This window comes from Tupaia chinensis, unplaced genomic scaffold, assembly GCF_000334495.1.
Source record: "Tupaia chinensis unplaced genomic scaffold, TupChi_1.0 Scaffold000600_1, whole genome shotgun sequence".
Lineage (NCBI taxonomy): Eukaryota > Metazoa > Chordata > Mammalia > Scandentia > Tupaiidae > Tupaia > Tupaia belangeri.
The window spans coordinates 632,238-657,519 of NW_006160117.1; the positions used below are offsets into that span (position 1 = coordinate 632,238).

The following is a 25,282-nucleotide window of genomic DNA, read 5'->3' on the forward strand; positions in this document are numbered from 1 at the left end:
ACATGTCTAAGAATAACAGAGAAGAGCTGGATGGTGGCACAGCAGTGAAAGGCCATGCTCTTGGGAAGCCGACTCATGTGGAAAATTCCTGATTTATGTTGGGGACCTCCCTGGGTACATGAGGCACCTGCGGCTGACTGAGGCTGGATTGGATCACAGCATTGAGACCCTGTTGGGGGTGCTGTGTCTCTGTCTGTCTCACTCATGGAAGAGATAAACTTAAAGGAAAAAGAATTACAGAATAGGGAAAAGAGGATCTAATGCAATGAGGATGAAATAAATGTTCATGAAGCGGGAGAACCGAATAACACTGAGTCTTGCTTAAGGAAATTGCTGAAATTTGGAATAGGGAACACTTAGATAATGGTTAGATTACTAAATATCATAATATTTATATTTCTTCTACTTTTCTCTTCCCTATCCTTCAGAACCATTTATTTTATTACTCCTATTATGCTAATGTATTTTTTTAAACTTACAGTTTATTTCTAATTTTATGTCATTGGTAACAGAAGAATCCTAAAGCTGTAAGATTTTAGTTGTCATCCTGTTTATGCATTTATTTGATTGGAATTTGACCTTACTCAACATTTCCTTAATTTATAGGATTTTCATTGTGGTTAATACTTGAAACATACATTGGAGCGTGTTTTTTGTTGATAGGTGTTTTATAATAGACATGAGCTTCTGGAGTAGGACCTTGAAACTTGTAGCTGTGAAAAGCTGGTGTTTCTCTTCCTCATTTAATGTTAATAAACATTCTTTTAGTCTATAATGGCATCTAAAAAATTCCATAACTTTTTAATGCATTGCAAGACAATGGTATTCTGTGTTAACAACATTTAAGGGCCCAGGTGTCATCTTGGCTTTGTTAGGAGAACCTATAAATATACATTTCAGTAGTGGTTAGTTTTAAGTTGCTGTGGGTGTTTACCTTGATAAAACAAACATGCCCTCTCTGCTTGGTAAACCATATCATCGATGTATTCCTGAATAAATTTTTTTTCAGAAAATGATTTTGTAAACATATTTTAGATTTCCTTTCTAGGCCCCTCTACCATTCCCCAGCCTTCAGAGGCTCAGATTGGGGTTAAAATGCCTTTTCATATTATTTTAATTATTGCTCTCCCCACCCCCACCCCTTTCCTGTTTCCCCCTCCTCTTTTCCCCTAACGGCACTGTTCTGCAAAGCCTGCAATGATTGATATGATGGCAGTGCTGTCATTCTTTTTAACCAAAAAAAAAGTCATTTTTGTTCTAGTTATTTTAATAGAGTCCCATTAAAGATGTATTGCTGACTGAAATATCGGCATGAAGGGCTCTCACTGAGCTGAGCCCAGGAATTAAGAAGTCAGGAAATCGGCTGCTGCATTGCAAGAGAGCCTTGTGTGACACCGAATCTCCTGATTGGGGAGATCATTACTGCTATTATGACTCGACTTGCGTAGGAATTTTAAATTCCATCTGAATGTCAGTAATAACCCTCTTAGCAAATTATCCTGGTTAAAATCACGAAGGCATTTTATATAATAGGTGTTGAATTACTGGATAGATTTGCTAATTAAATACTCTTTGTTCTGCTGCAGTTGACATTACAGGGTAAGAACTTGAACAATTATTCTCAACAGCTGTACTTTGTTAAGGGAAAAATTAACCACAAAGTTTATTTTTTTACACTTGAAGTTGGCAGATTTTTGAAATGTGCTTGAAAAAATTCCATCATCCAATTGGTAATGAGTAGATAAATATGCAGGTGTTGCTGTGAAATCAGATAACTGCAGACTGCCTTATTAATGAATGTAGCAAGCCTTTATAGCCCTGTTTTCTAGTCGTTGGCACTTATAAAATGATTTTCTGTCAGAATGGGTAGCTTTAATATTAGGCTTGTCACTTTGTAGTGAACTTATGAATGGTCATCCTGTAATCACTGTACCTTGGTCCTATAAACCTTCCTGGATACCTGTGGCTGTTTTTAAAAATGCATTTCCTCAATGGGGAAAATATCTGTCAGATGTAAGTTTTTGATCATTGGCTTCTAGAACATTCATGTGGTATGGTGTTTGGTTTTGTTTTAAACAAGGCAGTAGAATATAATGAAATGAAAGTACAACATAAGCTTCTAGATCAAGTTCTTGACTTGTTCTGTTACTTTGGGCAAAATCTCTGAGCCTAAATTTGCTTATCTGTCAAATGAGGCTTATAATAATGCCTACCTCTTGGGATCATTCATTCAGCAGTCTACAAATACTTACTAATAGCTCCCATATATCAGGCTCTCTGTTAGATATTACAAATTTGGTAGCCCACTAGGCATCCCAACAGCTGAGCCCTCCCTAGTAGGCAGTTTGCATTGATGGCTGGGCCTTAGACCAGCTTTGGGGTGATCTTGTTCATTAGCACTCAGGTCAGCATTGGCCTACAGAGGGCACTGTGGTACTCACCATGTATTAATAGAACTGCTTAGTGAAGAAGCATGGAGGGTAGACGTGAGGCTCATGGGTTGTCTCATACAGAGTTGACAAGCTATGGTGAGGACCTTGACTCTGAAACAGAGCATTATTGTTAGTTATTGGTGAGATCCATTGCAAAGATGTTGATTCACACTACCCACAGAAGTCAGTACAACTTCTGTGGAGAACTATTGAGCTAGATTTATAGAAAATTTTAAAACATAGGACCTTTGACCTACCAAGACCGCTTATAGGAGTTTATCCTGTTTAATCTTGGGAGATTTGTAATTTACGTGTGTATAAGGATTATTTGTTGATGGGTGGTTCTGTTATGCCAACTGCTGGTCCCAATTGGTGGTTCTAAAGGTAAAAGAGTAGAAGCAATCTACATTCTATTCAGTAGTTACAAGTTATAATCTATTCATACTGTGAAATACTATGTAGTCATTAAAAAGAATAAGGCAGTTATTTATGTATGGGCTTGGAATACTCTCCAAGATAAAGTGAGAAAAACAGTTGCAGAATAGTCAACAGTTTACAATTTCTGTAAGGAAACCATTTACTGAGAGAGTTCTCCCACCCAAGAGAAAATCTCTTTGGTAACAGCCCTTAGAATAGTACATGGAAATGGTTGTAAGTTGGTGGCAGGACACAGTGGGGTGAATCCAAACGATGACATTTGCCAGTTCACATAGAAGTGGCAGTCAGGGATGGCACTAGGTTTGGTTCACATTGTGAGAGAAGAGTAGACGAAATTATTAGTAAATGTGCTGAGTTGTAGTGAAAGGTTGACAACTTGCTCCTGTGGTGTTACTCTGAAGGTAACAGTTAACTTATGGAGTTGTCCACTGTGATGAGGAAAACTAAGCCTAGCACTGTGGAAGGAGCAGACGGTAAAGAGAACTCTTGATAAATAGTTCTGTCCTCACTATGATTAACTTGACTGGGGTTGATCTCATTATTGCCCTTTTCCCAAAGGAATTGTCAGGTATTCTCCCACAATGCATTTCCCTGTAATTTAAATGTTAAAAATGAAGACGAAGTCGAGGAAAGTGAATTTTTTTTAACTTAACTGAATTTTAGTCTAGTAGAAAAGTAATTAGGATTACTATAAAACCTATCAGTCAACTGGCAACCAGTTTTTTTTTTTAACACATGTGTAAGGATTATTTGTTGAAATAAGATTGATTATAAAGGTAAAGATAAGATATAACCTACACGCTGTTCAGTAGAGCACTAGTCAATAAATTAGGATCTCTTTCTACAGTGGAATACTATGTGTCCTTTATTGAGTATCTCTTATATGCAAAGTGTGAAGTTAGGCACAAACATGCACACTGATCTCCAAAAACTGTCATCTAAGTTGGAGAGGAGGACAAAGTCTTGACTGATAACAACACCGTTCAAGGGCTAGAAGAATAATGCAAGCACAGGTCAGAGGAGGGAGATCGCTCTGGGCTGGGCTGGGCTGGGCTGGGCTGGGCAGGGCAGGGCAGGGCAGGGCAGGCCAGCTCAGGCTTTATAGCGAAGGATTTGAACTGAGATTCTAAAGTTTAGTTACTGGAAGAGGACTGGGGAAGAAATTCCAGGAAAGGCTCACACTTCATGAGTGAAGGCATGAACAGATGTGTGTGTCTGTGAGAGGAGTCAACTGGCAACCAGTTTTTTTTTTTAATACATTTGTAAGGATTATTTGTTGAAATAAGATTGATTATAAAGGTAAAGATAAGATATAACCTACACGCTGTTCAGTAGAGCACTAGTCAATAAATTAGGATCTCTTTCTACAGTGGAATACTATGTGTCCTTTATTGAGTATCTCTTATATGCAAAGTGTGAAGTTAGGCACAAACATGCACACTGATCTCCAAAAACTGTCATCTAAGTTGGAGAGGAGGACAAAGTCTTGACTGATAACAACACCGTTCAAGGGCTAGAAGAATAATGCAAGCACAGGTCAGAGGAGGGAGATCGCTCTGGGCTGGGCTGGGCTGGGCTGGGCTGGGCAGGGCAGGGCAGGGCAGGGCAGGCCAGCTCAGGCTTTATAGCGAAGGATTTGAACTGAGATTCTAAAGTTTAGTTACTGGAAGAGGACTGGGGAAGAAATTCCAGGAAAGGCTCACACTTCATGAGTGAAGGCATGAACAGATGTGTGTGTCTGTGAGAGGACTGGTAGATTTCTTCTGCCTAGCAAGAGGGCTTATGTAAGGTGATAACGGGCTTATACAGTGGGGCAGGGATTTAGGCACAGTTGTTGAATTTGGGCTTGATCTCGTAGGCATTGGATAGGCATTGATAACATTCAGGCATTGGATAGGCATTGATAACATTCACTAGATTGATAATGATATTCAGGGTGAATTTGATGAAGCCTAAAGCTATTTAGAATTTTACAGTAGAGGTGTGGGTTGGATAACCTTCAGTGATAACTACCGCTTTGGCAGTGCTGTGGAGTCTGGTACTTGTGGTCAGTCCTCCTCAGTAGGTTAGCTTGTACCCTCAGGCTTGGCCCTTCCTGGTCACAGTGGTGTTTGCTGCTACTCCTAGTAGCTCTCAGTCTAAAAAGCAGTTTTTCTTCCCACTTCTCATAATGAAGGGAAACCTTTCACGTAGCTTCCTAGATGAATTCTTTTTACTTTTGATTGCCCAGGATTGGATCGTTACATGTACATGCCTAAACTGATCACTGTTTCCAGAATGGAATTACCATAATTATCTTAGGCCAGTGATCCTTTACTCAGCTTACAATGTAAGAATCATCTTGGAAGCTTTTTTTTTTTTTTTTTAATGCTGGGGCTAAGTATTTGGTATTTTTTTTAAAAAAATAATTATTAATTTTAATTTGTTGTTATTATTATTTAGTTTTTAATTTGACCAGAGAGAGAGAGAAAGGGAATGTGAAAAAGCAAGCTACCAGGTTTGGGACTCGAACCACAGTTGGCCATGAAGGAGTCCAGCACCTTAACCACCACACCACCTGTGAGTTTCCTGGTATTTATTTTTAATCCCCAGATGATTCCATTGTACAGACAGTATTAAAACCACTGATCTAGCCTAATCAGAACTCATTATCACCACCCACAAGGCAGGGAAGGGTTTCCTTCTCCAAGAACACATGACAGTGAGCACATGAACAAATTGCGAGATAAAGGGGAGGGGCAATAAAAATGTAATGGTAGATACTTTAAAGACAAGACTTACACAGCTCAGTATTGCGAAGGACAAGAAAGAGAAAATGGCATCGTGAGGTTTGAGCTTAGTTGACAAGGAGAGCTATTGAGAAAGGAGAAAGGAAAATAAAGTGGATCTTTACTTGGCCCCCTGGAAAAGTGACTTCTGGTTTAGACTGAAGCTTTGAGAGATGGGTGATGACAGAAAGAGCATAGCGTGGAGTGACTAAGGCCCTGTGCAGAGGAGTCAGAGTCCCAGGGTTCATGTCCCTGTTCTGTCATTACTAAGACAAATTAATTACTTTGTCTTTTGGCATCTAACAACTGGGGATATTAATAGTAGTGATCTTTTAGGGATCTTGTAGAATGAAATGAGAAAAATACACAGTGCTCCTACTACAGTATCTGACACATAGAGTATGTTTTAAATACACACATACTCTCTCTGAGTCCTCGCTATGCTGTATTACCACTTTTTACAAGGCTTTCATTTATAGTATATGTATTACTTCTGATCTGAAATCATTTATCTATTTTTATCTGTATCTTCATTATAACTTACAAATCTATAGTCTGTAAGTAGAAACAGACCTGTCTACAGATACTATCTATATGTTTGTCTTCTTTGCATATTATATTGAGCCCCATCTTATAACTGGACACTGTGCTAGATCCAGGCAATATAGTGAAGGTCTCTTCTCTAGAGAAGAATTTTAAATTGTGTGTGTGTGTGTGTACACTTTTGCTATTTAAGATCTTGAATATAATGCTTAAAAATTGGCTAGGTTTGAGGGACCAGCAGATAGTGTAATGGTTATGTCGCTGGACTCCCACGTAGGTGATAGCAGTTCGAGTCCTGGACCTGGCGGCATAAAATTCACATTGGATGTGTGTGTGTGCATGCCCAAGATCCCGAGAGGAGACTGGAGGAGAGGGGATTGCGGATGGACATCCCCCCTGGGCAGTGATTTCCTACTTTCTGTCTCTCTCTCTATCTCTCCAGTGAGCACATGTGCCCTACAGCAAAAATCTCTTTAAAAAAAAATGCTAGAGGGACCAGCAGTTAGCGTAATGGCTGTCACTGGAGTCCCAGACATGGTGGTTTAAACTCATGCTGGGCATGTGTGCGTGCGTGCCCAAGATCCTGAGAGGAGAATGGAGGAGAAGGGATTGCGCGTGGCCATCCCCCCTGGTGGGTGATTTCTTGCTTTCTGTCTCTCTGTCTTTCTGGTGAGTGCACATGCCCTATAGCAAAAACCTCTCCAAAAAAAAAAAAAAAAGTTAAAAAAATTGCTAGATTTGAAATGCCCTGTTAGGCAACTGTTTTTTGTAGCCGTGTAGTTTTATTTTTAAATATTAGTAATGAGAAAATTTGCCCTTTTTTTTGCTATATTATAATGGATTTTTTTAATGCTGTAGATGTTTACTGAAGATATATATAGATACATGTATATATTTTATTTTGCCATGCCATGCTCATTTATTAAAATGTATGTGTGTATGTATGCGTGTATGTATGTGTGTATATCTATTTCTCCTTAGCCAGAGATATGCAAGCATATGTGTATATGTGTTTTAAGAATCGACATAAAGGCTAATTATGTTTTAGATTATGTTGATGTTATTGTTACTTTTTGACTTTCCATTAGAAAACCTTCAAAAGCTTTAAAAAATATGGAAAAGGCAAATTGTCGGGAATTACCTATATCTATGTGCTTATATATAGTTTCATTGTGATTTTGTAATGTATTAATTTTGATTTTTGTTTTATTTAGATTTTGATGCATACGAAAGAGATGGTACAGAAGGTAATGCTGAGCATTTTTATCATATAACAACTTACAATTATAATACCTTATGACGTTTTTGTATTCAGTGAAAATTGTAACCCAAACAGACTGGAAATTGCTTCTTAGGATGCCTAGTTTACATTTATAATCCCTCCTAATGGATTACAGCCTTTTTCTTTTACCAACACTGATATGATCTAGCCCCTGCTTGAAGCCTATATGTGAGTGTTTCAAGCAAATTAGTAACAGTGCTAATTAGAGTTTATTTCCAGGCCTTTATACTGTATGTGCTCTAGTGTTGTTTGTTATGATTGATTTTTTTGGCACTCTTCATATTCTACTAAATACTGTTTGAAACTGTTAAGAATTTAATACGGATTTGTGCCCCTGAGTTTTCGAAATCCATTATATTTCTGCTTCTTAAATTGCCATGACCACTAGGCATGTGGTACTGTGGGTAAATATAGACCTCGTTTCCTTTTCTCATTATTCAGCTCCATATTTTGTTTCAGCTGAAAGTAGACACTATTCCCCTTCCACTCCACTTCCTTTTTTGTTTTAAGAAAATTTAGGAGATTTTCTTAATGTTATGGCGTGTGCCTTTCTGCTTTATTGGGGCTTAATCTTCAATTGCACACCCTGGTAATACAGGAAATTAATGCAGACTTTTGAAAAGTCATGTAACCTGTAATTTCTACAGTATGGAAAATCTTTAGTTTCACTGTGTATAATGGTCACTGTTTTTGTTGTTAATTTTTATATTTGTTTTCATTAGATTAATCTTGAAGTTATATATGGAGATACAGATTCAATTATGATAAACACCAATAGCACCGATCTGGAGGAAGTATTTAAGTTGGGAAATAAGGTGAGATAATTTGATGAAATCATCCATTTTATGTGTTTTGTGAATTCTGTATTTAACATGAAACAGCATAACTATATATGTGTGTGTGTGTGTGTGTGTGTGTGTGTGTGTGTGTGTGTGTGTGTGTGTGTGTGTGTGTGTGTGTGTGTGTATACATACATGCTTCTGAAAATAGGGAACTTGGTGGATCTCAGTTCTTCATTTTCTTTTATTGTTCTTAACCTCAACTGTAGTGCTTTGATGATTAAATTAAAAGATAATTGTTTTTTCTTAAATGATAGATACATTTTCCTTTGAAAACAGTCTGAGTGTTTAAGATACGATCATGTTAGCATTTACCACATCGTCATTCATAAGGAAATACATGTCTAGTATTCAGAAGCATTTTTATAGAGATATATTTTATACATAGGCATATAACCTTCTTACCTACATACATATGCACATCAATAATTTTCCCATGTGTACTTAATGTACTCCTGGAAAAGGCAAGGGGCCATTTTTAAACTAATCATTTCTTCAAAATGAAATAATCATTTACTCCCTCTTAATAGCACTTCACAATTAGCAGGCATTCCTTGAACACTTGCTATATTAAAACACTGTCCCAATAAACTAAAACTAAGATATCATTTCCCAAACTAACAGCTTCCTATCTTTCCCTCCTGGAGAATGTATGAAAGTTTAACTGAAATCTCACTTGAGAGAAAGCCTGGCATACTGAGCCTTGAAAAGCTGTGTATTTTCCCTAGTGGCAGTGGTATGTGCCTTGACCTTGTCAGTAAAAAGCAGGGGACTGTCCATTTGTTTGGGCATATGGTTACTTGCTTAAATATTCAAGGTGCTAAGAGAGATCTCAGACACATTTTTTTAAATTCTATTTATTCATTTATTTTAAATTGACCAGAGAGAGAGAGAGAAAGCCACCAGGTCCAGGACTCGAACTGTGGTCAGCCATATGGGAGTGTCCAGCGCCTTAACCACCATGCCAACTGCTGGTCCCCTAGACAATGGTTTTTTGTTTGTGTGTTTTAAGAGAGATTTTTGGTATAGACTTTTTTTTTTTTTTAGAGAAGTTTTTGCTGTAGGGCGTGTGTGCTCACCAGACAGACAGAGAGAGAGAGGGAGACCAAAGGCGAGAAATCACCCCCCAGATGGGATGGCCGCGCTGCAATTCCTTCTCATCCATTTTCCTCTTGGAATTTTGGACATGCATGTATATGTGCCTGGTGTGAGTTTTAAGACATCAGGTTCGGGACTTGAACTGCAGTCAACTACGTGGGAGTCCAGCAGTGTAATCATTTTCCCATCTGCTGGTCCCTAGTCATGGTTTTATTAGTCGAAGTTTTACTTATTTCTGACCACATATCTACTTGTTAGACTATCATCTCTAAGTAATTCATTGGTATGAAGGCAAGTACATATATATTAAGTTTTAAGATTCAAGGAAGATTGTTTCATTATTTTCTGTAATTTTCATATATTTTCCGGGACTGATCCAGCCAATCCTATCCTTTGGTTGAGTGGAATGATACATGCATATTATTACCTCTTCATTTCTAACAAAATATATTCTTGTCCCTGTATTGTTCAGTGTCTGCATTATACCTAACATAGTATCATGCTACATATAAGCTGAGTGAATGCATTCTAATCTATGACTTCAAATTCTGTTTGGATTAACTCCTGGGAATTCGTAATATATTCATCTTCCTCCTGTTAGGCATTTGAAAAGCTAGTATTAATGTTTAAATTTTTCACAGGTAAAAAATGAAGTGAATAAGTTGTACAAACTACTTGAAATAGACATTGATGGTGTTTTCAAGTCTTTGCTACTACTGAAGAAAAAGAAATACGCTGCTCTGGTTGTCGAACCAACATCAGATGGGAATTATTTCACCAAACAGGAGCTGAAAGGATTGGATATTGTTAGAAGAGATTGGTGTGATCTTGCTAAGGACACTGGGAAGTGAGTTCAGTTTTGCTTTCGTTAATTTGTCTTTTAAAATATTAAGTGTTGAGTCAATCCTAGAGGTTAAGGGAGCCAGATGCCACATAGCTGGCTACAGTTCGAATCCTGGCCCCAGTGACTTGAAAAACATACTGTGTGTGTATATGTGTGCATGTGTGTGCGTGCATGCGTGTATGTCCAAAATCCCAACAGAATGGTGAAATGCAGGAGAAGGGATTGAGGCATGACCACACCCCATTGGGGCGGTGCTACCTTTCCCCTGCACTCTCTCTCTGGTGAGTGCATGCACCCTCTGGGAATTTAAGGAAAAAATTCAAGTGGTTAATGATGTGGAGAATGCCTATGAGTTTGTCAAGCACAAGGACACAACTTCTTTTGGTTATTTTTATTATTGTTACGTACAATAGGATGCTCATGGAAAATGCATATTGTGAGATAACTGTATCGATTAAAAATTTCTTCATACCCGATTAACTTTGTACTTTAATTTCTTTTTCCATGAAAATTTTGAAATCCCCTTGTATCAACAGTTCTAACTAATTTGAAATAGAATTTTACAGGTAGATTAAAACTTAGAAAAGGCCAAATTTGCTCAATAAGAAATGCCTGTTCTAAGATGTATCTCATGTATTTTAATTCATGATGGGTGTAAGCCTTCACACTTTATATCCTTACAGAAGTATATTTCATTTATGTTGATATTACTTTAATGTTCCTATCGGAACATGCCTTGCTTTATACTCTTGAATCTTTCTTTTTCTTTCTTTCTTGTTTTGTATTGTTTTATTTGTTTTAGAGAGACATTTGCTATAGGGTACATGTGCTTGCTGGAGAGAGAAAGAGAGAGACAGAAAGCAAGACATCACCCCCAAGTAGGTAGGGATGGCCACACCACAGTCCCTTCTCTTCCATTCTCCTTCCTGGATCTTGGGCACACACGCACATGCACCTGGCATGAGTTTTAAGCCGCCAGGTCCAGTACTTGAGTTGTCGTCAACTATGTGGGAGTTCACCTACATAACCGTCATGCCATCTGCTGGTCCCCTCACTCCTGAATCTTTCCAAAGCCTTGTTAGGAACACAGTTGTTAAGATTTCCCCATTTTGTGGCTTAAAATGTTCTTGGTTTTGAAATGAGCCATGAAATGAGACTGTTCCCATCCATATCGCTTTTGCATAAAAGATTCTTACTAATCTCAGCTTAATTTAAGAACTAGTTCTAAAAATCTGTGTGTACCTCAGAAATAAGAAATCCGGTGATTACCTGCCCCACCCCTCACTTTGTACCTGAGACTGAAGATTGTGATAATATGATCTGTTTGGGGATAGCCCTTGGCTTGTTGGTTAAGGTAGCTGGATCCCACATGGCGGGCCACATGGTTAGAATCCCAGACCTGGCAACTTAAAAAACACACTGGGAATGTGTATATGCCTGCATGCCCCAACATTCTGAAAAGAGGGCGAAGTGGAGAAGAAGGTATTTTGGCATAAGGTATTCCCCATGGGGAATACTTTCTCATTGCCCTCATCTCAGACAAAAGCATCCAAAATGAAAAGAAAAACAAAAACCTGTTTGTTTTTGAAATTTTTTTCAGGGTCCTATTAATGTATAAAGTACCCACTTCAAAGAAAAAAGTCTTTATGTGCTTTATATACCATCTCTCAGATCCTCCTCTATTTTGTATACTTGAACAACTGAACATAGAATTTTTTTACTTTAAAACTAAATTTCAAATCAATTTTACTATTACAGAACATCGGCATTTTTAACTCATTTTCCAGTCTTTCTCCTGTTTTTGAGTTTGGAAATTGAGCAATTGTTGCTTCTGCAAAACTAGTCTTGATTAGGCAAAGTCGATCATCTGAGTATAGGTCACTGTTAGCATTTTATGAAATGTAGTTTGAAATGCTTCATTGCCCCCAAATGTACCCGAAGATGAAACTACTTTGTATAGGCTGTCGATTAGAGTGTTCTCTTCAGCTTTGTGTTTTCTAAGAAAAGATGCATCATAATAGAAGTAAATTTCTCTGAGTTAGAAATGTATTAGTAATTAAAGCTATACAAATGTTTTTGTTAGAGTTCTTTTTCCGACAAATTATAATGCAGCTGTCAAACCCTCGCTCTGCAATTTCTCAGAAATGGATAAAATATTGGCTTCCTTACTTCTTTTTTCTTTTCCTTTGGGTCTGGTAGAATAACGTGAAGTTTTTGAAGGACAGGATAAGGTTGGAGAACTATAAGCAGTATAATGAAGCTGAGGGAAAAATAAAAGCCGAAATCTTTTCTTACAAATGTACATAAAGAGCTTTATATTTCTATCAACCCAGCTTACGGTCAGCTCCAGTGAAGATGTTATACTGACATGTTGATGATATCAGAGATATTATCTTGGTGTTTTATGAGGAAAGGGTAATATTTGTCTTCTACATTTTAACTTGTGGGTAGAACATAACTGTGTGAATTTTGTACTCATATAAAAATATGATAGAAACTGTGCTTTTCTTCATCACATTTTGTGTGAAGTATTAGCTGCCATATGAAAGAATGATTTGTATCTTTAAGAGCAAACCTGGGAGTCCAGAGTTGACAAACCTTTGGTAGAATTGGTGTTAAAAAATAAAAAGTAAGTGCATTTTGGACATTAATCTTCATATTAGTTCTTAATATAGCTCTTGTCCATATGTTAATCTAACAACATTTATCTCTTTCTTCCCTTTATTAATCAAGTATGATATTAATGAAATCTCTTTCTCTCTCTCTCTCTTTTTCCCCCAGCTTTGTCATTGGCCAGATTCTTTCTGATCAAAGCCGGGACACTATAGTGGAAAACATCCAGAAGAGGTTAATACATATTGGAGAAAATGTGCTAAATGGCAGTGTCCCAGTGAGCCAGTTTGAAATTAACAAGGTAAATGTAGCATTTATTGCTGAGCCCAGCTGCTGTCATGTGCTTTTCTCCTCCTTCAGATAGTTGAAGAACCACCTCATCCTTGCAATTGAAATAAATTCTAGCTGGTGAGGAAAGCTGCTTAACAACTGTCTCACAGATTGAGCATTAGCATACCTCTTCCAGTCACAGGTACTGCCATGTCTGCTACAGAGGCCTTCTCTCTCTGCTCCGTACTTAAATTTTTGGGAGCCTTCCTTTCAGAGGTCCTGTGCAGTGATAATATTAGTTCCTGTATTGGGGGCAAGAGGATACTGCCTTCTTCATAGTCTTCCTAAGTAGTAGTAGTTTGGGGCATAGGCCTGTAAGGTGTGTGTGTGTGTGTGTGTGTACTTGTATGACCTTACGGATGGTGATCCTTACCAGTACTGTAACTAGAAGGCTTTTGGGGACAATGTCATTGAGAACTCAGCTGGTGGCAACATTTTCTGTATATTCAAAGTACTCTTGCTTTAAAACAAAACAAAACAAAACAAAACAAAACAAAACAAAACACCTATATATTACACCTAATACAGTCTTTGTTGTTTAAAAGGGGGGGGGTAATTTTTCTTAACTAGCTTGAAAAGTTTTGGTTTCCAGAGTGCTGTGCAGTAAGCAAGACGTTAGGTTACAAATTTCTTTTTTTCCCCATTAAAAAGAGCATCCTTACATATTCAGAAACTAATTTTGCAAATACCAAGTCACCCAGTTTTTGATAGATCTTGTTGTTAAAGTTCATTAAAAAATTAATGAAAAAGGATCTAATGATGACATTAAATGGAAATTTTAGATTGAAAATTCATTCGTAATATACCTGTGCTAAAGTAATAGGTGCCATTTTTGCACATTTCCTTACTTTTCAAAACATTTTTAACATTGCACCCATTATATGCTATTAGAAATCTATTTTCACTACATATTTTTCCACATTTTTATATTTTGCTGACAATTGTCAAGTTAGTTTACCAATCTTTTATTTTGCTGACATTTCTTCATTTATGCATTTTATTGATTATTGACTTATTTTTTTCTATTGCTAGTAACTGTATTGAGCATATTTTCTCATTCATCCTTTTGATTTTGGATGAGTTCCTTTCTTGTTTTAAGTTTCTTGAAATAAAATATTTAAGTCAAGAGATATGAATTATCTGTATGCCTTTTGCCAAATTGCTTTGCAAAAAGGTGATGATAATAAAATGTGTATGCTAGTTTCACCATGGATTTGTTATAGTAGCAATGATATTTAAATAAAACTTTGCTACTATAGTAGATATGAAGATATATTTCACAATCGAATTTAATTTGCTTGTCTTTAATTCCTAGAGAGAATTAATATTGTCTGTGTATATCCTGAAGATTTGTATTTATTCCTAAGTAAATCTTGTTTGTTTCCTGTACCTCAACTGTACCGTCTTTAACATCACAAAAGTTAGACTTGCATTTCTACATACAAGGGGCGTGTGCCTTGGCACTATCTTCACTTTTAGTGATGCAGTGTACACGTATTGGTGGAATCACTTGTGTTGTCTAGAAAGTGGTTTCCTTTTACAAGTTTTTTTTTCCCTAAAAAATTTGCATGAGTAAGAGTATTTCAGTCTTCTTTTGGTTAGTTTTGCATTGCAATAGTCCATTATTCTGCCTGAGTTCCTAGAAATGTGGCTCTCTATTACAGTGGTTCCAGGGATGAGTTTGGAGAGCTCAGTCCAAGCATGACTACATTACTAGCAAAATCACACCAAACACCCATCCACTAGGGTAGTGAGCCCACACATTCATCTTCTCTTATGAATGAAGACACCATATTACTAGTGTGCAAGAAGAAACTGAGTCATAGACACTGATGGTCTCCAGATTCTGATGACTAGTCTGTATTCTTTGGTTATTTTAAAGTTTTTATTATCAAAATTTCCAAACTTACTCAAAAGTCAGGACTAGTATGAATCCCCATATATCTGTCACTCAGCTTCAATAAATGTCAACTTGTAGTCTCATTATGATTAGTAATAACAGTTATAGTTAATACTTAGAGCCTAGTGTGGTAGGGGCTCTGCATATCTTTTTTTTGTGTGGCAGAACTGACACTGTGACATAGTCTTTGTATTCTTCGTATCATTAGTATAGTTGCTGGCAAATCATGGTTGTTCAGTTATCATTGAAATAATTCATTTGCTTATTTAATTATCCATTCAGCAAACATAGAGTACCTCTTATGTACACAGTGCTAGATTCTGGGATGTGAAGTTGAATAAGGAAAGCATGGTTCGTATTTTCCAGATGCTGGTGATTTATTAAAAGTGTTTACTGTTCCATATTCTTTGACTTTTTTAAAGAAAAATAATTTATGCAGTGTTGATGTAAGTATAATAAAGTCTCATGAAATGATTCTATATCATAGTTATAATTCTGTATCTGTTTAAAGTAAGCTGTTCATGTCAAAGGTGATACGTCCTTCTCATCATCTTTAATATTCCTTTGAGTACTTGTACTGTTTAAAATTTGTGAGCAGTTCAGTTTTTACATTTTATTACTTTCAATAAAGGTTGGAATGGAAGAGTTTATGTATGTGATGGTTTGTGGAGGGCCGCATGGCAGGGTGGGTTATTTTGTTGCTGTTTTAGGCAGTGCTGGCAGGACTTGACAATAGCAGGTTAGGTTGGGGTGGAGGCATGTGTGAAGTAGTGGAATTTACCTTCATAGAGATTTTAGCCCTTTTTGCCAAAAGCACCCGAAAAGCAGCATATGTGATTTTTTGTTTTTGAACTATTGCAATCTTAGCTTAAATATGTTTTTATAAAGTAACACAAAATATTTCACAGCTGATTTTTATAGCTCTGGCTAACTTAAGCCTAAACCATCAGGAAGCTTTTTTTTTTTTTTTTTTTTTTTTAAAGAATAATGTTTTCTAAAACTAGCTTATAAAAATCCCCAAATAGCTTCAGCCTAATAATTGGAAAGTATGTCAGATGAAATTCAGAATTTCTTAACATTACACTGAAGAATTGAAGAAGATAGTAGTTTGCTTAGAGTTATATTGATTAAGATTTGTATGCAGTATTGCCCATCCTAGTCTCTCAAGACTTTACATAATTCAAGTTTGAAGAGATTCAAATACTTGAAGAGTTTCCTAGACATTTTCCCACACTGAGGATAGGATTTAGAAAGTGTACTTAATTTGAGTATGTGCAGCTATGTTTGTTTGAGGACCTGCTTAATTCTGCTCTAGCAGTCCTCAGATTTCTAGGTCTAATAAGAGCTTTTATTTGTGTGCCTTGTGTTGATATTAGTGTGTTAGGAATTTTAAGAACACTTATTTATTCACTTAGAAATAGCTGTTAACCTATTATATGATTATAATTTTTTCTATGGAAAATAACTATATGTTTCAAAACAAGGAAAATTTAACCAGAGGAATGGCTTTATTTCACAATTTTGCAAATCTCTCTAATGTCTAGCTTAATAGAAGACGTCTACATTTCCATGTCTGCTTCTGCATTCAATCTGATGATGTGTTGTTTTGGTTAAAATGTAGGAGGAAAATCAAGTTTCACACAAATATGTAGCTGAAAAAGAAGTATTTAGTATTTCTTTCTGATAGTTGTGCATATTTTTCCTTGATCCTATACCTAAATTCAGCAGTTGGGTTTTTTTTAATGGTTATTCATAATGTGGAGTCTGAAACCATATTAATGAACTTTTTATACTTTTTTTACATTAAGATTTATTTGTCCACATTATACTTTGATCATTTGTTATATATTCGTTCTCTGAATTATACAGATCTTCTGAAATTGACACATTCATTCATTGTACATTTTTTAAAAATCACTTTTTAAAATATTCCTATTTATATCAGAAGTCTTTAAATATTAGGAATCTGTCAAGCCTCACAGAAATGAAAACAAGTTTTCCAAAATAATTTGCAGTTGAAAGCTTGAATATTATCATTGGCAATATACACTGTCAGTTTTTTTCCCTTAAAGTGGCAAGCTCACTTGGTTCTCTTTAGAAATTGTTTGCTAGCTACCCAAGTCATAATAACCATAAGTTTGCTTCTCATTCTTTTAAGTAAAAATTGTATTTTATGGCAAAGGTAGCTAGTTTAGCTAGCAGCTCAAATAATTACACAAATGCTTTTCCCTGAACAGTCTTTGTTCTTCACCTGTACTTTGTACGTACTTTCTGTTTGTGCCTTTTTTTTTTTTGGAGAGGTTTTTGCTATAGGACGCATGCGCTCGCCAGACAAACGAGAGAGACAGACAGAAAACGAGAAATCACCCCCCAGAGGGGGATGGCCACGCCACAATTCCTTCTCCTCCATTCTCCTGTCGGGATCTTGGGCACGCACACGCACACGCACCCGGCGTGAGTTTAAGCCACCAGGTCCGGGACTCAGTCTGTGGTTGACTACATGGGAGTCCAGCGACATAGCCATTACGCTAACTGCTAGTCCCCGTACTTTCTGTTTTATAACATAAAATAGTAGACTTATACTCAAGGATGGAGAACTTAAAAAATTAAATTTTACTGCTTGATCAAGGACATTTTTAAGTAAATGTGGTCTTTTTTATTTTCCCCCGCCAACCTGTGTGTGGTGGTGAATGCAGTGACTCTCAGAATACAGTTTGGGACTGGCTCCTTAGCTCTGTGGTTGAGGGAGTTGGATTTCACATGGCCAACTGAGATTCGAATCCTGGCTCTGGCAGTTCTCAAAACACATCAGGCACATGTGTGTGCATGCCCCAAAGCCTGACAGAATGGAGAAATGGAGGAGAGGGGATTTCAGTGTCACCACACCCTATTGGAGGGGCACTTTCTTTTTCCTTTCCTTCTGGTGAGCTCACATGTTCTCTGGTAAGGAAGGCAGGCAGGCAGGTAGGCAGGCAGGCAAGAACGAAGACTGACTGGCTGACTAGATTGGTATTGCTACCCTGATTCATGTTTGTAAGGCATCAACAGTTTTATCCACCTTTGCTTCTGCATCATCAGAACTAATAGTATTATGAGAGTAGTTTCGATGTTGAGGTCTTGACAAAGGGTATCAGTGTCAGAAAGCTCCAGAAGTCTGCAGACTGTACTTTGAGAACAGGTGAGCTCATCAAACAACATCCTGGTCCTTAATTCTTCATCTGGCCTTTTTTTTTTTTCCCTAGAGGGGGCATGCATGTGCACCATGAGGGTAGAGGGAGGAACAGCATCCCCCTTTGGGTCCTGATCACATGGCAGTCCTTTTTCCTCCATTTCTTCATCTCGTCAGGTACTGGATACATGGAAAATGTTTGTTTTTCAAGTTACTGGAACCAGGATCCAAACCATGGCTTGGCCATGTATAATCTGGCTTCCTTTGCACAGTGCTTAACCAATGAGCTATGGGGCCAGCCCCTTGTTGGCTTTCCAACACACCATTTATAGAGGTATCCCTTTCCTTCCCTTCCTGTACATTGAGTTCCAGCTTGACAGATTGCATTTTTTCTGATCATTTGTTTTTTTCTCTGCCTAGAATATTCTTGCCCTTGTTTTCTTTTCTTAAAATTATTTTTTTTCTTTAAAGTATCAGCTCTGGTTTTTTCTTTCATATCTTACACATCTTACATTGTCTGACGAATGCAATCTTTGCCTCTCTAAAGTCTTTACAACGCTTGGTTCACTGCTCCCGTATGGCATAGGTAACTTGTTTTAGATTTTTTTTTTCTTATTGTTGTTTTGGCAGGAGCAAGTGTCTTCTGCTAATAATACATGACTTCATACCAGAGACAATATCTTATTCACCCTACAATACTTGATGCCACTTAAACTTACCAAATTATTGCAGAATGGGTGAAGTATTCAGCAAACATTTGTGTGCCACGCATCGTCCTGAGCACTTCACATACAGCTGTGAGCAAGGCTGACATTGTTTCTCTCTCATGGGGCTTACTTTATACTGCAAACTCATCCTGCCTCTGTAGAGCTTTCATTGAGAGCATCAGTAAGTCCAGTGAGTTGGGGTGCCTTTAGAATTTATTTGGGCTAGAGGAGTCTTTGAGAAACGGATCACTGAGTCAAGAGTAGCCATTATTCCTTTTAATCAGTCAAGATTAGCCATTATTCTTTTTAATCAATTAATCAGTTAATTTAGTGAGAGAATCGAAAACATAGGAAAAATTTTAAGGCTGCCTAGGACACTGAATTTATAGTCTTAATTTTTTTTTTTTTATATCCAAGTATTATGCACCATGGTCCGTTAACTTGAATTTCTTTTTTGTCAGGGTTGTATCTGGTTATGTTAGTTACTAGGTGAAGGAGAGAGGATCCTGGATCCTGTGGACGTGTTTTCTACATACAGTTTCTGTTATTTTTATGTTTATGTGGCCAGTATACTTCCAGCAAAGATGTACCAAGTGTATACCTGTGTGAAAAGGGCTTTATTTTAAAGTTTGGGGCTTTTTTGTTCCCTCTTTTTCTTTTTCAGGCATTGACAAAGGATCCCCAGGATTACCCAGATAAAAAAAGCCTACCTCATGTACATGTTGCCCTCTGGATAAATTCTCAAGGAGGAAGAAAGGTCAAAGTCGGAGATACTGTGTCATACGTCATCTGTCAGGTAAAACTATCATAATTCATGAGGATCTCAAACCTCTGGTAAAATCCAGATTGCCACTGTGTCTTACTTAGTAGTCTGCCATGTAATTGATATTGTAAAGGCATGGTTTTGTCTGGTTACTTCCACAGCATTTGAAAATATTAGAGATATGGTATGGTTAGAAAGTTTCCCTTCTCTTTTCTTTTTTTATTTTTTTCTTTCTTTCTTTTTTTTTTTTTTTAGAGGTTTTTGCTGTAAGGCGTGTGCGCTCACCAGACAGAGAGAGAGACAGAGAGACAGAACGTGAGAAATCACCCCCCAGGAGGGATGGCCACACCACAATCCCTTCTTCTCCATTCTCCTCTCAGAATCTTGGGCACGCACGCACACGCACCCGGTGTGAGTTTTAAGCCACTGGGTCCGGGACGCAAACCACAGTCGACTACATGGGAGTCCAGCGACATAGCCATTACGCTAACTGCTGGTCCTGAAAGTTTCCCTTTTTATTCTAAAAAGCACATGTGTCTGTGTGCGTGCACGCACGTGAAAGAGAAAAGGAATCCAGCTCCTCTGGCTCCTGGGTGCCTGTATGTACACCTAGTGTGTTTTTCAAGCTAACCCGGGATCTGAACTGCATTTCACATATGGCTTCCAGCATTGCAGGGCACTAGCATTACCACTGAGCCATAGCAGGCAGCCCAATTAGAATGTTTATTAAACATTTTAAGAAAACTGTTTTGGTTCACTGAAATTATTTTGGTAAGACACACTTATAACAGTAGCTACCATTTCAACCTTAAGTTAATGTTTGATGAAATGTGTAAGTTTGGTCATATGTACAGCAATAATGCTTGCATCATCCTGATTTTAATGGTTTCCATTACGAATGTCAGTGGAATAAAATAATAAATGTTATTTTTCCCAAGACTATATCTAAATAATTATTGGGTCACTGGAAAAATCATGATGTATTTTTTCTGGCTTTCTATGCAAAAATGCATCATGACTTTTCCAACGATCTAATACTTGAAAAAATATGGAATGTAATTGGTTATATGTAGTAAGTTTTTTTTTTTTTAATTAGAAAACGAAAGGGATATAGTTTCTTTGATTTTTTTCTTGAGTAGAAAGGGCCTACTTCTTTGCCTTCTCCCTGTTTCATGGGGCACCTCTATGGAACTTCTGATCTTTCTAGAACACAATTTTAAACTACTGACCAGTTTCATTTGAGAGCAGCATGTCCCTAATAGTTGGGGTGGTGGTGAGAGGTGGGGGGCTGGGATAAATATAGGGCAGAAATCAGTCTGTTTCTTTAAAAGCTCTTCACCCCAGTTGGATCAGAGATCTCTCATCCCTCTTCTCTGTAAATTTTTTTTTAATTCGGAGTTATAGTATCCAAATCCTTTAAAATCACTATGGTGTGGTCTATTTACCACAAGGCATAATCCATCTGAACGAGACTCTTTCTTTTAAATTACAATTGAGAATGTTATTCTAATTTCTATTTCATTGTGTGATTACTGCAAAAAATTTTAAATAAACCTTACCACTAGTTGCAATGTGATTGATCTTTATTAAAATACAATAATGAGATATTTCAAATTGTAAGTCTTTTAAAATTTAAAAGTAGGGACCAGCAGGTAATTTGGTGGTTAAGGCACTGAACTCTTCCATATGACTGGCAGCGGTTCAAGTCCCAGACCTGATGGCTTGCTTTCTCACTTTTCCTATCTGTCTCTTTCTGGTCAAATTTTTAAAAAGAATAATGATGAATAAATTAAAAAATAATTATTTTTTTAAAAGTTAGAAAACAAATTTAAAAGTAGACTGCTAATATTTCTTACATACTTTAGATGATGTACGTAACAAATGATTTAAGTACATGGACAGGAATCAGCACTTGACTCTGTCTCCCTCCTAGGGTTACCCTTGATTAAGAACTGTTACAGAAAGCCAATTCCTGCAGGAAAATATTTCCATAAATGTCTGACTCGCTCAAGCCCTTAATGTGCTTTGCATATTGCCTCTGACAAGTCTCATCTCAAAAAAACAATTTTCATATTATGCAAATAAAGATTTTGGTAAATAGGCTAGTTTTTTTTTTCCCCACTTATGTCTCAGCATACATGAAGAAGCTCTTAGATTATTAATGACAGGAGCAGAAGGCAGCATATAACTTTGGAAAATTATATAGGTTCAGTGAAATATCATCTATTGGGTTGTTGGAAAAGTTATGACACAATTTTACATAGAAAAATAGAAAAATTGTGTCATGACTTTTCTGACAACTCAGTAATACCAAAATCAAGCCATAACTATATTTTAACTAAACTTGGAGATGTATGGTAACTTATAAAACAGGATGATCAATGTATTTAAAAGTCAAGCTTATGTTTCTTGATGTCCAGATATTAGGTCTTAGCATTTCTTCTCAGGTCTCATTGATAAATACAGGCTCACATTGCTGATGCTAATATGGTTCATTTTGATGTTTCACAGCATTTTCCCCACTGGTACTGGGCCTTAACCTTTTTTGTTGTTGTGGTGGTGGTGGTGGGTTTTTTTTGTTTGTTTGTTTTTTGGAGAAATTTTTGCTATAGGGTGTGTGTGCTCACCAGTAAGAGAGAGACAGAAAGCGAGAAATCACCCCATGGGGGAATGACCACGCCACAATCCCTTCTCCTCCATTCTCTTCTTGGGATCTTGGGCACACACGCACACGCGCCCAGCGTGAGTTTAAGCCACCAGGTCCGGGACTCCAACCGTAGTCGACTACATGGGAGTCCAGTGACATAGCCATTATGCCAACTGCTGGTTCCCCCTATTTGCTTTTTTAAAGTAAAGTTCACAATTTTTAAAATCAATTTATTCTCTGTAACATATCCCATGGAAGGCTGTAGGACTTAGTTCCCTAGCAGTGGGACATGACCCCCTTTAGCAAGTGTGCTAGCCAAAGCAGCCTTCTTCTTTTGCTTTTAAGCACTCAGTTCATTCTGTTTCATAACATTACAGTATTTTTAGAATATGCTTTTAGAAGTGTATGACAACACATTCATAAGAGTTTGTTTGCTGCCTTAAAACAGAGGTGTCCTCTCAGAATACCCTGTTTCCTAAATAGTTTCTGGTTTATTTCATACAGCCCTGCTGACTACAAGTTGAGATGAATTTAGAGAGTATTATTTTGGGTGTCTAATGTATATTATAGTTTGTACTCTTGTGAAACCTATGCGAGTTATTTGTACAGATCTTAAATTCTTACATTTGTTGACTAAGTTTTAAATATTTAATTTATTTAACTTTCATTAGATAATTTGCATAAGTTATATCATTAACATAATTGTTTTAAGGGGCCCACTTGTCGCCCCTTAAATTTCTTCTTTTGTTAATTTCTCACTAAGGATGACTTACATAGTTTTGAATGTATTGACTCTATCTGGTTGTCTCTCTGAAGTGTGTATTTTGTGAAGTTCATGTGGATACTTTGTGTCCGAATCTGTTCTTAAAGGTATATGTCATATGTTCTGGCACATACCATAGGATCTTATTCAGGTTTGAGAATTAGATCTTTAAGAGATATATCTTAGGGGGTAGACAGGTGCCGTGGCGGTTATGGGTGCTGGGCTCCCACATGGCCAACAGCAATTCAAGTTCTGGACCAGGTGACTTGCTTTCTCACTTTCTCTTTCTCTCTCTCTCTCTCTCTTTTCCTCTCCCACTCTGGTCAAAATAAATAAAATTAAATTAAAAATAATTCTTTAAAACATAAAGAGATATATCTTAGGTCATAACCTAAGTTTTTTCAACACAATATAGTAAAACATGTTACCTAACCAATTCTTTGAATATAGTCATGTTCAAGCTTAGAGATTTTTTAAAAATTAAGAAATATACTTGAGCCACCATTTGTTAAATTTTAGTTGTTTTGTTTAGATACTTAAAATGAAAACAAAGCTGAAAATATGCTCAGGAATGTTCAGCTTTTTTTAATAATAACAAAATGGGCCTTGGGGCACAGGAGAGTCAGATCCTTTATAGAGACAAAACCATGACAAATTTATAAACAAAACAAGGGACCAGCAGGTGGCATGGTGGTTAAGGGACTGGACTCCCTGATGGCCAACTATATTTCAAGTTCGAGACCTGGAGGCTTGAAACGCACACCAGGCACATGTACGTGCCCGAAATCCCAGGAGGAGAGTGAAGAAGAAGGTATTGCAATTTGGCCATTGCCCCTGGGGTGGGGGTGATTACTTGCTTTCTTCCTCTGTCTCTCTGGTGAGCACATGCACCCTATAGGAAAATCTCTCTCTAAAGTGAAAGCAAAAACAAAAAGCAGGCATTACTTACAATGAGAACTTATAATGATGTATTAGATAGTATCTCAAGTACCTTTAAAAAGTATCTTGCCTCTACAAATTTGATTTAAAAAAAAATATATTGCCAGAGGGTGTACAGCTCCCTGGAGAAAGAAAAGAAAGCAAGGGAAAGTGAAAAAGTGCCCCCATGGGGAATGGTCATAATGCAAACCCTTCTCTATTTCTCTGTCCCTTTTGGATTTGTGACACATGCATACACATACACCAGGTCCAGGACTTGAACCATGCAGTTAGCCATTTGAGATCTAGCTGTCTTAACCATCACATCATGGGTTGGTCTGCAAATTTGATTTTTTTTTGTTTATTTCTTACATTTAATCACTATATATCATTACAGCATATAAAAGTAATCTTCCTAGTGTGAATACGCTGTATAGTAGCCCAGTCAATGACATTACCATACCCATTACTATCAACAGATACTTTTCCATTTTTGTCTCTCTCAATGTTTTGCTTTTTTCTATTCCCCCTTGATGTAATTTTAATTTATCATGAAAAATTACTAAATCCAAGTGCTATAATCTTAAGGAATAGAGTATGTAACAAAAAAAAACTACAATTCTATAAATCAGTGAGGTTTCATGTTTTGTTAAAGGGCAGTCTGCGTACAGTTGTAGCACATGAAGACACTGCCCACGCATTTTTCCCCACACTTTATCATTGGGCATCACCTTATTCTTAGCAAGTCATGCTTCTGAAAGGGTAATAATTGAACTTGATCAGTTCTGCCGTAATTCCTTTACTATGTTGTGAATGCCTGGAAAATAATAAACATGTCTTTTAATCTGAGATTTGCTTCCGTTCTAGATGTTTCATCAGATAGAACCTGATTGATAAACAGGCTCACTTTGTTTCTGTCAGGAGCTTAACCAGAAGAGGCCCCTGCCTCTGGTCTTTGATAAAGACAGCGGTATGGAAGGTTGTGTCAGCTTTGGGTTGGATGCTGAGCTGAGAAAGGATTGATTGTAGCCACAGTGAAAGAATAGGATTCACATTATAATCAGTCCTGCAGAACAGCTGAGCACTGTGAATAGTTATAATTTACTAGTCTGAATATTAAATGTTGTTGTTTCAGATGAGAGGAAGAGTGGAGTGAGTTGTTGGATGTTGGTCCAGTTGAGCGATGACTTCTTGATTCACAGATGATGGTGACCTTTCTCACTGGGCT

At 37.1% G+C, this 25,282-nt stretch overlaps 1 protein-coding gene across 2 annotated transcripts in view; it reads left to right on the forward strand.

Moving 5' to 3' along the window:
• POLA1 (DNA polymerase alpha 1, catalytic subunit) overlaps positions 1-25,282 on the forward strand; it is a 353,788-nt gene that overhangs the window by 133,306 nt on the left and 195,200 nt on the right. For both annotated transcript variants that reach the window (XM_027775720.1, XM_027775721.1), the window contains exons 27-31: positions 7,396-7,428; positions 8,186-8,278; positions 10,042-10,247; positions 13,026-13,158; positions 19,628-19,759. In XM_027775720.1, coding sequence (XP_027631521.1) covers positions 7,396-7,428; positions 8,186-8,278; positions 10,042-10,247; positions 13,026-13,158; positions 19,628-19,759 — 597 coding nt within the window. The remainder of the gene's footprint in view (positions 1-7,395; positions 7,429-8,185; positions 8,279-10,041; positions 10,248-13,025; positions 13,159-19,627; positions 19,760-25,282) is intronic.